Source organism: Carettochelys insculpta, chromosome 11 (assembly GCF_033958435.1).
Source record: "Carettochelys insculpta isolate YL-2023 chromosome 11, ASM3395843v1, whole genome shotgun sequence".
In the NCBI taxonomy this organism is placed as follows: domain Eukaryota; kingdom Metazoa; phylum Chordata; order Testudines; family Carettochelyidae; genus Carettochelys; species Carettochelys insculpta.
This window is the reverse complement of record NC_134147.1, coordinates 40,247,081-40,259,224: the sequence shown is the minus strand read 5'-3', so window position 1 is coordinate 40,259,224 and position 12,144 is coordinate 40,247,081. Positions and strand designations below refer to the sequence as shown.

The 12,144-nt window shown below is 48.6% G+C and overlaps 1 protein-coding gene across 15 annotated transcripts in view; it reads right to left on the bottom strand.

Annotated features, from left to right (window-relative positions):
- The window catches only part of FOXP1 (forkhead box P1), a 556,626-nt gene that overhangs the window by 136,689 nt on the left and 407,793 nt on the right, over positions 1–12,144 (bottom strand). For 8 of the 15 annotated variants that reach the window (XM_075005970.1, XM_075005965.1, XM_075005964.1 and 5 more), the window contains one exon: positions 2,215–2,319. In XM_075005970.1, the coding sequence (XP_074862071.1) occupies positions 2,215–2,319 (105 nt within the window). The remainder of the gene's footprint in view (positions 1–2,214; positions 2,320–12,144) is intronic. The other 7 variants (XM_075005978.1, XM_075005980.1, XM_075005972.1 and 4 more) reach the window with 1 other exon arrangement.

The window sequence follows — 12,144 nt, the reverse complement described above, 5'->3', positions numbered from 1 at the left end:
ATTCTCTTGACAGAACAGCACACAGGGCTGCCTGGTGACCTGGAAGTCCTGTCTGTTGACAGAGGGCCCCCCTGAGTTTCCACATTTTTTTTTGTGTCAACAGATTCTCTCGAGAAAGGCGTTGTGCCTGGGGGGCGGGGGGGGAGGCAAAAGGCTGTTGACAAAACTGCTGAGTTCTGTCGACAGTATGTCAACAGACTGCATCTTTAGCGTGGACGCTCCACGGGTTTTGTCAACAAAATACCAGTTTTGTCGACAAAACCCTCTAGTGTAGATGCAACCTCAGAGAACTAGAGTTGATAGAACAGCAAATTTGAAAAAATACAGAGCGCAACTCAGACCCAAATTTGACAGCGCACTAAGGCAACAAAAACCAAAACCAAAACAATCTACATAATTTTGGGCTACAAAGGCAGAAACATCAGAAAACAGCAAAATGGCCCATCTTTAAAGGGTTCCCAGTAGGGATGTGAATGGTTAACTGGTAAGTCTTATCCTAAATAGATGAGGCTTACTAGTTCTAATTATCCTGCAGAGGCTGAAACAGTCTCCCGCCTGGCACAGGCAGGGGGTCGTTCCAGCCCTACGGGGCCGCTACAAGGTGTGCGGGGCAGGGGGCACTCTAGTGTGGTCAGAGTAGCCCTCGCCTGCGGCAGCCCAGGGGCAGGGAGCTGTGTGAGGGCCCTGCTGGAGTGTCCCTCCCTGCGGCATGCCAGGGACCAGGGTTATTCTAGCCATTCTGGAGCGCCCTCTACTCACAGCTGCACCACAGGCAGGGATGCTCCAGCTGGACTGGAGCAGTCCTGATTCCAGGCACACTACTCCCATTTAATTGGTTAACTGGTTAACCAACGAACTGAGATTTTACATCCTTAATTGCCAGACATACACAAAGAACCCAGAATTCAGAAAACAACAGTAAAAAAAAATTATATGCAATTTTAAAAGAGAAAAATTGTTGGGGTTCTGGAAAGATTGATTTAGTAGAACAGATCTAAATAATTAAATATATGTAGCTGGGCAAAAGAGACAGCTTTATGGGAGGACCTGATGATGTCTATATATTTGAACAGTGTGAACACAAAAAGGGGAAAGGAATTGTTTAGAGCAGAGGCAGGGCATGAGATTTCATAAGGGGGTGCAGTACAACTGGCTGCTGAGTCTGATGTTCATCAGTAATTAAAAATGTTGAAATAAGTGACTGCTTTTATGTATGTGTATTTACATTTAAGTACTGATTAATAAAGTTTTACACTGTTTTTACACTGGAAAGGGGGTTGATTCATATCAACATAACAGAAATTTCTACTGGTTTGGATTACATTAGACAGGTTGGGAGGGGCCCTGCTAATTGCAAAGACAAAAAGTGGGCCCCAGCGCATAAAAGTTTTCTCACCTCTGGTTTAGTGTGTTACCAGGACTGTAATTTAGACTGATGGGATGAAATTAAATGGACAGTTTAGGAACCAGGAAATATTTCTTAAGTGTCCTGTTTTCCATTCTAACGAAAGAGTAACCTCAGACTTCTAGAATGCCAAAAGGGGATGGGAGAGGGGAGAAAGTGTAATGTAGGAGACAGTCCTATATTGGCATTAACCAGAAGACCTACTTTGTCTTATCTCTAATTCCCATAATTTAGTCATCCAGACAAGTAAACTATATCAGAACCCCCCACCTTTTTTGCATATTTGGAGATGGGTCTACTGGTTTTAGCCTTCCAAATTTGTAACAATACTGCAAAGCTTCATAATATTTAGGAGTCCTACAAAAGTTGTCAATATTGCACACCCGTTGGGGCTCTACAGCCCAAAGTACAGTTAAAAAAAATGATGACATAATATCCTAATGGGTTCACAGTACTCTTGACATAGCAAATCCATGGTCTGCGTGAACATGGAATCTGAATGGTGCAGTTTTTAAGTAACAATGTTCGATTCTTACAACAGTAATGAGATAGAATAACAAAAAAATCATTCACCTTCTCCACCCGCGCTTAATAAAGACAGATTGTCAAGGTATATGCCTACATTGTGGGAGGGATTTTCAAAATCGCCCAGCTTTGACCTAACTGTTCCATCTGAAGTCAACAGGAGTTTTGGCATTGACAGCACTTGAAGTCTATTAAGCCAAGAACTTTGGCAATCTCAGCATAAAGTAATATACTGCATTGTTCCTCATCTTTAATTAGCAATGCATTTACGTGTGCACACACACCTTTCTTACCTGAAGGGCAGGTGGTTTGTCATTCCTCTTAGGTGACTTTAATCCGCTAACTTGCTGCTGCTGCTGCAGTAGAAACTGTCGGGCCACCTGCAGAGCCTGGAAGAAAAGAATTTTAAAATTTGAGTTTGCACTGTGCAAAATTTGGGAAGCTGCATGCATGGTATTTGATCAGGACATTCCTTTGAACATCAGACACTGATCTACTCCCAGAAGCACGCTCACCAAAGAAATCCCGAGGCATGTTTGTTCTCATGCTACAGTGGTTTCCTATTAAAAATCTGAGCACTCTCACACAATGTCATGTGGCATACCAGTGATCTCCCATTTTAACCATTGGGAAATATGAAGATAGCCAAGTTACTGCAGCTCTGTGGTAACTGTGGGTAACTGCTGATTTTTTCCATGGCTACCAATGTAGATTAGCTAACTGTACGCAGCTGGAAAGGCCCAGACATCCCATCAGATTGGCTTCAATGTTGGGTGCTGGCCAAACAGCTTACTATAAAGACTTGGCAGGCTTCCTGCTCTTCCCCGCCCCCTCCCCCAACTGGGACACTGGGTTCTGGAGTTTCTACAGCAGGGACGTTAACTAGACTCTCCCTTCTAGAAGGGTGATAACATGTGCTCATTTTCATCATAACAGGTGCAATCCTCATAGGGCCAAAACAGGCAAGACAGACTTTTAGAAAGCTACTACAGAAGGAGCAGCCAAAGCCTGCGGCATTAAGCAACACAGATGCAGCGCAACGAGAGGAGGCATTCAGGTTGAGGAGGCACATAAAGGTAAGTGGGGAAGAGGAAAAACAGCTCAAGAAGAATGTGCTGTTTCTCCCTTGTCCCAAAAAATAGTCCAAGACTGTGGCATATCGACTGTGGACCCCTTCAGCAAGCTTCAAGGGGAGGTGAGAAAAGAGGAACCAGGGACACTGTGCTTTTCAGACAGGACCCAAGGGGGAGGCATGATTCCTGGGAGAAAAGGGAAAGATGGATCAAGGAGTGCTGGACCATTATGCAATGTGCGTCCAGCAGCGGGAAAGGGGCTCAGAACAAGAGCTGGGCAGCTGTGAAAAGCCACTCAATGAGATGAAGGAAAAAAGGGAGGAGGCAGAAAGTGGCAGGGCAGAGGACAGACTTCACTGGGTTGGGAGTGGCCCAGATCCAGGCCCTGAATGGAGGCGGGGCTTCAGGTAGGAATGACAGGGCTGGGTCCTAGCTTTCCCCAGCCAGTCCTTCAGAACCACTAGATGAGTGTTGCCTGGGACCCCAGGGGTGATTTAAAGGACCTGAGGCTCTGGCTGTTGCTGCAGCGGTAGCAGCAGCCTTGAGCCCTTTTAACACTAGGCCCCAGTGCATTTGCTCCCTCCCCTTTGGCAGCCCTGGCAAGTGGGAAAAATGTCCTTCCCTTTAGCTCATTTGCAGGCACTTCTCTCACCAACATTTCCAGTGCAAAGGACAGGGAGGGTCATTGTGGATAGCTTTCCTGCAAGAGCCATGATACAGAGATTGTCTGGGTGGGGGGACATCTGGAAATTAAAATGCCTCGAAGAACTGCATTGGACTCTAGCCTGCTGTCTCACTGGAGGATTCACCATCGCCGGACTCAGGGTTTCACTGTCTCCTTGGAGATGTTCAGTACATGTGTAGGTGTACAAGTGGGCAGACCGAGACTTCATTAATGTGAAACAAGAAACATGGTCCCTGTGCAAGATGTCTACATGGAAGCAGGGAGCGTGACTGCCACACTCCTATTGTGCATGCTCCTGGAGATATGTAATTAATGCACATTCAGTAGAGGAATGAAATGTGTTCGGTGCCCCCTTATTTGTGTGCATCATGAATGGCTTCTTCTAAGTGGAAACTGTACAGCACAGTCCTTAGATCAGCTGGGAAAAGTGAAAGCACCCTCTGAGTTCAGGGGCTGCTGGAGATGCTCTGCACCTCAGAGGATGGTGCTCCAAAACAGCAAGATTTTACATCTTTTAACCTTTGTCCATATACCTTCAGGACCAGAGCCTGGCCTCTTGAAGGGGCCTGACAGCCACTGGAGCTGGCTCACGTGGATTTCCCTCAGAAAGAGTGAACCCTCTGTTGGCCAACAGCCAGCGAAGACAGCTCTTACATCTCCCCCTCCCAGCCCCAAGCACTGAGTTTGAGAATAAGGAAGGTTGATTGAGCCCTGCTGCACTACAGCAGTCAATCTCTGGCATTGCTGCATGCCAGGGTTTCTCTCCGCCCAGGGGTCCAGACCCAAAAGTGGGCTGCCAAGACTGTTTCAAAGGGTCACGTTGCAGCTCCTGTTCCATGGCGCTGCCTGGGCTCACCTCCCTGCTCCAGCCACTGCAGCCTCCAGACTCTCAGTGCCACTTAGGTTTGATCCTCCTCCCATGACGACAGGAGTAATTGTAGGTCAAATCTGAGGGAGTGGCACTACCAGATGAGCCAGATCAGTGCTCTCCCTCAGAAATCTGGTACAATCAGAAGGGCACAGCCCAACCTGAGCAGCGCTGCAAACCCAGAGCTGTGCCCAGCAGCCCCACAGCACAGGAACAGCAGGAGCTGCTGCTGTGGGATGAGAGCCAGGCAGGCCAAAATCCCTACCCTAGGGAGCAAGGTCAGGCCCTAAAACATCCCAGGGCCTCCACCCCCAGACTATTTACTCTACATACTGGGTCACAAGAGGCCACAGACATTCACAAATGGATTCTGAGCTGCACAAGACTGAGGACCACTGTGCTCAACCATGCTGTAGAAGCCAGAAAACGAAGCTTAAGATAGCTGTTTGTGCCTACCCTTTCTCATGCTTCATCAGCACACAGTGCTTATTGTGTGCAGCTAAGAACTTTGTCTCTTCTCCTATCCCTGCTCCTACCTTTGACTACAGAGGGAGAAGTAGTTACACACTGGGATTCAGAAAAGCACTCACCCCTCACAGAACCGGGCCCTTGGAGTGCTGTGAGTTTTGCTGTGTCCTGGCTGAATGGCTGATTTGCCTGTAAACTGTGAGGGAGACTCTTCCCGAAATCCTGCCTTCATTTCACTTCCTTTTTTGAAACATGCGGTTTAATAACAGGTCCTTGTGAGATCAGTGAGATTTTAAAAGGAGTGGTGATTCCCAGCAGAGATTGGTCGGAGGAGAGTAAATATAAAATCAGATTCTGATTTAGGGACCGCTTCTCAAAGGTCCTTGCACTGCCCCCGCCCCACATACAAAAAGGGCATTTTGATGCATGATTTTGACCTGCGATCCTTAAAAGGTGTAAGAAACATGAGAAGCTGTTGATGATGCACACAGATCATATCTTCAAAGAAAGTGTGTGCGCACGCACACATCTATGTGTGTAAAGACTACTGTGGTAGTTTAGCCAACAGGACAAGAAGATTCCATTGGCCATGAATTAATAAAATCCACCAAAAATGACTGGGACATCTTTCAGCAAAGATTGCCACGATTAGTGAAGGCAAAATGTTACTTACAGGCTTGGACTGATAAGATTCTTAGCTGCAAATATTGGTAAATGTCAATTTCACCCTACTCACAAAGCAAGGAAAATTATATTTCCCTTGATGATAATCAAAATTTACAGGTAGATGAAGTAAGAAATATGCTGCTTAAGAACTGGTTAGAGTCTGATTTAGGGGTATTTATGTATTTTGACAAGTGATGTTGACAATTTGTATTTTAACAGTTATATAGCTTTAGCTTTTTGAATCCCAACACTTGCAGTCTTTACATAATTATCTAACCTCTCCACAACTTCCCACAACTGTGAAAATGTAAATCAATAAATACAGAAAAGTACTTAGATCTCAATGTCGTGCAACTGTAAAAAATCTGAATTGGCAAATTGATAAAAAAATAAAATGCTTAAATATTATGCTTTGAATTTTATTAAAATGAATTCCTCCAAGTCCAGTTATTTTTATTTAATTAACCTGGTTAGTTGTTAAAATGCATCAAAAGGTGAGTCAGAAGCAGCAGAAAGATTTCTAGATGGGTTATGGGGATGGACAAAGAATACTCACCTACTTAACAGGGGGTGTTGTGCAGCTTATTTAATTAATGAATACTTGTAAAGCACTCTGAGTTTCTCAGACAAGAAATGCCATACAGTACAAGTGCAACATATTATTATATATTATTAAGACTGGCTCTGCAGAAGAATAATTCCAGATAAATGTGCAATCAAATGATCATTTCAGTTCCCAGTAATTAGATTCAATAGGCCAAAAAAATCCCACACAGGAGCCTCTCTTTAAACATATATCAAACAATCAGCACATCCCTAACCTTTCAAGCTACAGGCTTTTTGAATAAAACATCTTCAGCTTATAGATAATATTCCAAAAGAACCAGCCACCATATGTGTTGTCTCTTTGAAATACAGTTGCTATAGCAGACCTTGCATGCATTTCATGTGATATGATCGTATTCTATCCATTTTGGCAGCTGAGAGGTTGCACAACTAAAACTGGCTGCCAGAAATTTTTGAAGATTCCGAGAACAACTAGCCATGCAAGAAACGACGGGTTTCCACTCGAGCTGGCCGTGAAACTCTCTGCAGCCAGACTGATGATTGCTGTGATCATGAAGCCTTAAAGTCTCTCTCTCTGAGCAGAACAGTCCTGCCCTGCAGCTGAGGAGCTACGCGCTGCTGGACCCAAGCTCAGTGCTTTGGTCAATTAGCTGGTGGGTTGGAGTTTTGAGGGGGGTGAGCAGCTGAGAAGGAGCTCTCCGTTCTATGACTGCCAAGTCTGTTTGGACCTATTCCTGGAGGCTTCATCACATGACATGCTCTCTAATTAAAGATTAAACTGAATTTCTGGGAGACTCCAGCATAATCCTGGGGGGCAGGGGATTGACAACCATACTCTATTCCCATACTTTAGATGAGGGGTGAGCAAAGTGGGAGGGGTGTGGGGTGAGTTACAAAATTTAATAAGGGGTGCAGCATGACTGATTCCTGGATCTCGGGCTCATCCATCTCATTAAAAATGTTGACATATGTGACTGTTTTTACGTATGTGCATTCACATTTATATGTCGATGAATAAAGTTTTTACATTCTACATATTTTCTTACACATACTGAAAGTTTTCTCCCCCCCCCACATCGGAATATAACCAATTTTTCTGTCAGTTTGGATAACATTAGACAGGTTGTGGGGAGGGGAGGGACTGCTAACTGGAGGGATGAAAAGCGAGGCCCAATATAAAAAGTTTACTCACAACGGCCTTAGGCACATGCTTAATGGTGAAGCCCTGAGCACAGGGTGATCAGAGAGCAAGCATGAAAAATTGGGCCAGGGTAGGAGGTAACAGGTGCCTAATTAATAATGAAGTCCTAAACACTGGGGCTATGGTTACACTGACCCGAACTGCCAGCAGCATTTTGCAAAAGGGAGGTCTCAAAAATGCTGCCGGCAGGGGAAAAAAAAAAAACCAAAAAACAAAAACCCACCAGTGTAAATGTGCTTTTGCCAGTGAAACTTGTTCCCCCCCTTTGACGGCAGCCTCTTACGCCTGGAAAAAAAATCAGGCATCAGAGGTTGCCGACAAAGGGACACTGTTGCTGGTAGAACCACATTTACCCTGCTTTTTTTTCTGGTGGTAAGCAAGTATGCAAATGAGCATTCACTTGCACTTTCGAGACGGTCCATTTGCATACTGCTGCTGGCAGTTTGGGTCAATGTAACTGTAGCCTGGCATGTCCCTACAAAAGGGGGGCTCTGAAATGGGGTTGGGACACCTTCACCCAAGCCCTACTTGCTTCCAGCATTTATAATGGTATTAAATATCGAAAAAAGTGTGTTTAGTTTATGGGGCTGAGGGGGAAGAATTACATTCAGTGTCTTGTGCCTGTGCTGGAAAGAGGGTGAGGTTCCACAGGATATGCGCAACGCTAACATTGTAACATTGTATAAGAACAAAGGAGACAGAAGCGACTGCAACAACTACCGTGGAATCTTCCTCCTAAGCGTCACCGGTAAACTGTTCGCTCGCGTCATCCTTGGCAGACTCCAGAAGATTGCTGAGAGGGTGTACCCCGAATCACAGAGTGGATTCCACGCAGAGAGGTCTACCGTTGACATGGTCTTCTCTCTAAGGCAGCTGCAGGAGAAGTGCAGGGAGCAAAGGAAGCCACTATACATAGCCTTCATCGACCTGACCAAGGCCTTTGACTTGGTCAGCAGGGATGGTCTGTTCAAACTGCTCCACAAGATAGGCTGTCCTCCACGGTTACTCAAGATGATCCAGTAGTTCCACGAAGACATGAGAGGAACCATCCAATATGATGGCGCATTATCAGATGCTTTCAGAATCAGGAGCGCCATCAAACAAGGATGAGTGCTTGCTCCGACATTGTTCGGGATCTTCTTTGCACTCCTCCTGAAGCATGCCTTTGGATCTTCAACAGAGGGCATCTTGCTGCACACAAGATCTGACGGGAAACTGTTTAATCTTGCAAGGCTGAAAGCTAAGTCTAAGGTGCGAGAAGTCCTCATCAGAGACATGCTGTTCGCAGACGATGCTGCTGTAGTGTCTCACACAGAAGACCAGGTTCAAAAACTGCTGGATCAGTTCTCCAAAGCGTGCAAGGACTTTGGGCTTACCATCAGCTTAAAGAAGACAAACGTACTCGGTCAGGATGTTGCTGAATCCCCATCAATCAGCACTGACAACTATATGTTAGAGGTCGTCCACGAGTTCGTTTACCTCGGGTCCACCATCACTGACACCCTGTCATTGGACACTGAGCTAAATAGGAGGATCAGAAAAGCGGCCACAACTCTGTCCAGACTCAGCAAGAGAGTGTGGAATAACAACAAGCTGTACACTCACACCAAAATGCAAGTCTACAGAGCCTGCATCCTCAGCACTCTCCTTTCTGGCAGCGAGATTTGGACCCTGTATGCCCGCCAGGAAAAGAGGCTGAACGTCTTCCACTTGCGCTGCCTCAGGCGCATCCTTGGAATATCATGGAAGGACAGAGTGACCAACACCACCGTCCTCGAGCAAGCTGGAATCCCAGCCATGCCCACCCTCCTCAGGCAGCGTCGGCTCCGCTGGCTTGGCCACGTCCACAGGCTGAATGATGGAAGGATTCCAAAAGACATCCTGTATGGTGAGCTAGCCTCTGGCAAAAGACCTCCCGGACGCCCCCAGTTGCGCTACAAAGATGTCTGCAAGAGAGACCTCAGAGAGGTAGACATCGAGCTGGACAACTGGGAAGAACTAGCAGATGACCGCAGCAGATGGAGGCAGGGGTTACACAAGGGCCTTCAGAAGGGTGAGATAAGGATCAGACAGCTAGCAGAGGAGAAGCGAGCGCACAGAAAGCACACTAAGGACTTGCCAGACACCCACTACATCTGCAAGAGATGCAGCAAGGACTGTCACTCTCGTGTGGGTCTTCATAGTCACAGTAGACGCTGTAAATGAAGTCCTCAATTGAAACTACAAAGGGCGCGATCCATAGTCCATGCAGACTGAAGGATGCCTACTACTATTGTGCGAAAAGGGTCACAAAATCTTGAGAAGCACTGCTATAAAATCAGGCCATGTGCTATCCTGAAGGATATGACCACACAGCCAAGTTATTTTGAGATAACAGCTGTTATTTCAAAATAACTTTACCATCGTCTACAGTACGCACACACTACTTTGAAGTAAATTCGAAATAGCAGGTGCACTATTAGGAAATTGGTAAATCTCACTGCAGGAGGAGTAGCACCTATTTCAAAATAACTTTTGAAATACCTGCAGTTAAGAGCTGCATTTACCCTCGCCTGTTCTTTCGGAAGAGCAGGACCCACTTCCAAGTAGCGCTTTGTACGTCTACACACGCCGTACACTCTTTCGAAGATGAAATCGATGTTAGGTGCCGCAGGAATTGAAATGGCTCTTCCAAACAGGAAATAGGAAGAGGCCACTCTTTCAACATCTTTTTTCAAGAAAGGACGTATGTAGATGCTCCACGTCCCACTTTTTTGAAAGAGGGGGTCCACCATGGCGGCGATCAGCTGTTAGGCAGAGACGTGCTGCCCAGCCCCTGAGGTCATCTATGGTCTGTGTGTGCAGGGGCTCTTAAAGCTGCATGGACCAGGAAACCCCATTACAGGAAGCTGAGAGCGTGCAGGCAGCAGCCATCACAAGTGGTGCCCCTGCACCCCTCTGTGTGACCCTCAGAAGCCCCCAAAGAGCAATGGCCACCAGCCAGGCACACGAGAAGCCTCAGGGCCCCACCTCCGAGTGCACCCAGGGCTCCCAGGGGTCCAGCCGGGGATGGGGGGGAGGTGCGCCCCCTCCTGGAGTGAGCACAAACTACAGGACCTGCTGGGGCTGTGGCAGGAGGAGGAGGTGCTCTGGATCATGGGAGGTAAGCGCCGGAACGTGGCTGCCTTCGCCCAGCTGGCTAAGGGTCTGACCACCCAGGGTCACCCTGCCCACACTCCTGACCAGGTCAGGAGTAAGGTGAAGGAGCTGCAGCAGGGTGACGGCAGGCTCAGGACTGGGCCAGCTAGTCGGGGGCTGCCCTAGCTTCCTGACCCTATTACAGGGAGCTCAGGAGCAACCTGGGCCCCTGGGACACCTCCTCCCCACCAGACCTCCTGGAGCCACAGCTGGGAGAGGAGCAGGAGCCAGGACCAGTGGCCAGCCTCATATCACCAGCACCAGAGATAGAGCCAGCCTTAGCCAGGGACTGGTTCAGCAAGGAGGGGGAGTTGGTCATAAACCTCCCCTCCCACACCCCCAGCTGGGCATCAGCCAGACTGCCATCCCCTGACCTCAGCGGTGGATCCTCAGGTACATATGCAACAGGGCACACACCCTGGCTCATGGGGCGGGGGCACCATACACGATCGGAGCCCCTCACACTCCCCAGCAGATCCCAGCCTGCCAGGGCCCAGGTGGACCATGGTCCCAGGATGGTGGCATGGCCACCAATGCCCATCAGCACCTGCTCCTGAGGACAGCACCAAGCCCTGCCTCCAGGGTGAGGGGTGGAGAGGATGGACCACACAAAGGGGCCATCCACCGGGCCACCGCACCCATGGACGGGGAACAGGACACGGGCCCCAGTGCCATGGGGGGATGGGAGACATGGGCTGTGGGGCAGGGGTCGGTAATCATAGCCTGTTCCTCTTTTCCCCAATTTCCACAGCCACCCCATCCATGGTACCAGACAGCCCCCGGAGACAAGGGACAGTGACCATAGCTACCATCAGCACCAGGATGGGCCCACTCATGGTGGAGCCAGAGGCGGCCAGTGGAAGACCCCCATCTCGCTGCCTCCATCTCGCACCAGGTGGAGCTGGCCAAGCACCAGCTCTGTTTTGAGGAGGGAGAGGCTGGCTGGTACCAGAGGAGAGTTCCTGGCCATATTCCAGGATGTCACAGCTTCCTACTGGGAGCTCCTGGCCTGGCTGCCCCCTCCCACCATGCCCCGCGCTGGCCCTCCTGCCAGAGGGGCCGGGCTGGGCCTGCCAAGAGCTGCTGGGTGGCCAGCAGTGTTGTGGCCAGCAGGGTGCTCACTGTGCTGGTGGCAGCCAGCAGAATGTCGAGCTGCTGCTGCTCCATGTCTGCTCCTGTGGGCACTGTGTCTGCAGGGCTTGTGGCAGCTCTGCAGGCCTTGTGCTGTGCAGGCCGAGGGTATTGGAGAGGGGCCCTTTAAAGGAGTGGCTTGCTGCAGCCCTGGAAGGGCTTGGCCACCCTGTGATCTCATTCGCAGCACTTCCTGGCCCTCTCTTTCGAAAGAGGTCATTGGTGAATGCAGACACTCTCTTCCGACGCCCGGGACAGCCCCTTTCGACATGGCATGTGGCCCTTTCGATGGCGCTTGTTGACAGTGCCAGCGCCAGCCCCAGCCTGTGTGTAGATGCTCCCCTTCGAAAGGGCATCTTTTGACCACTCTCGTCCGAA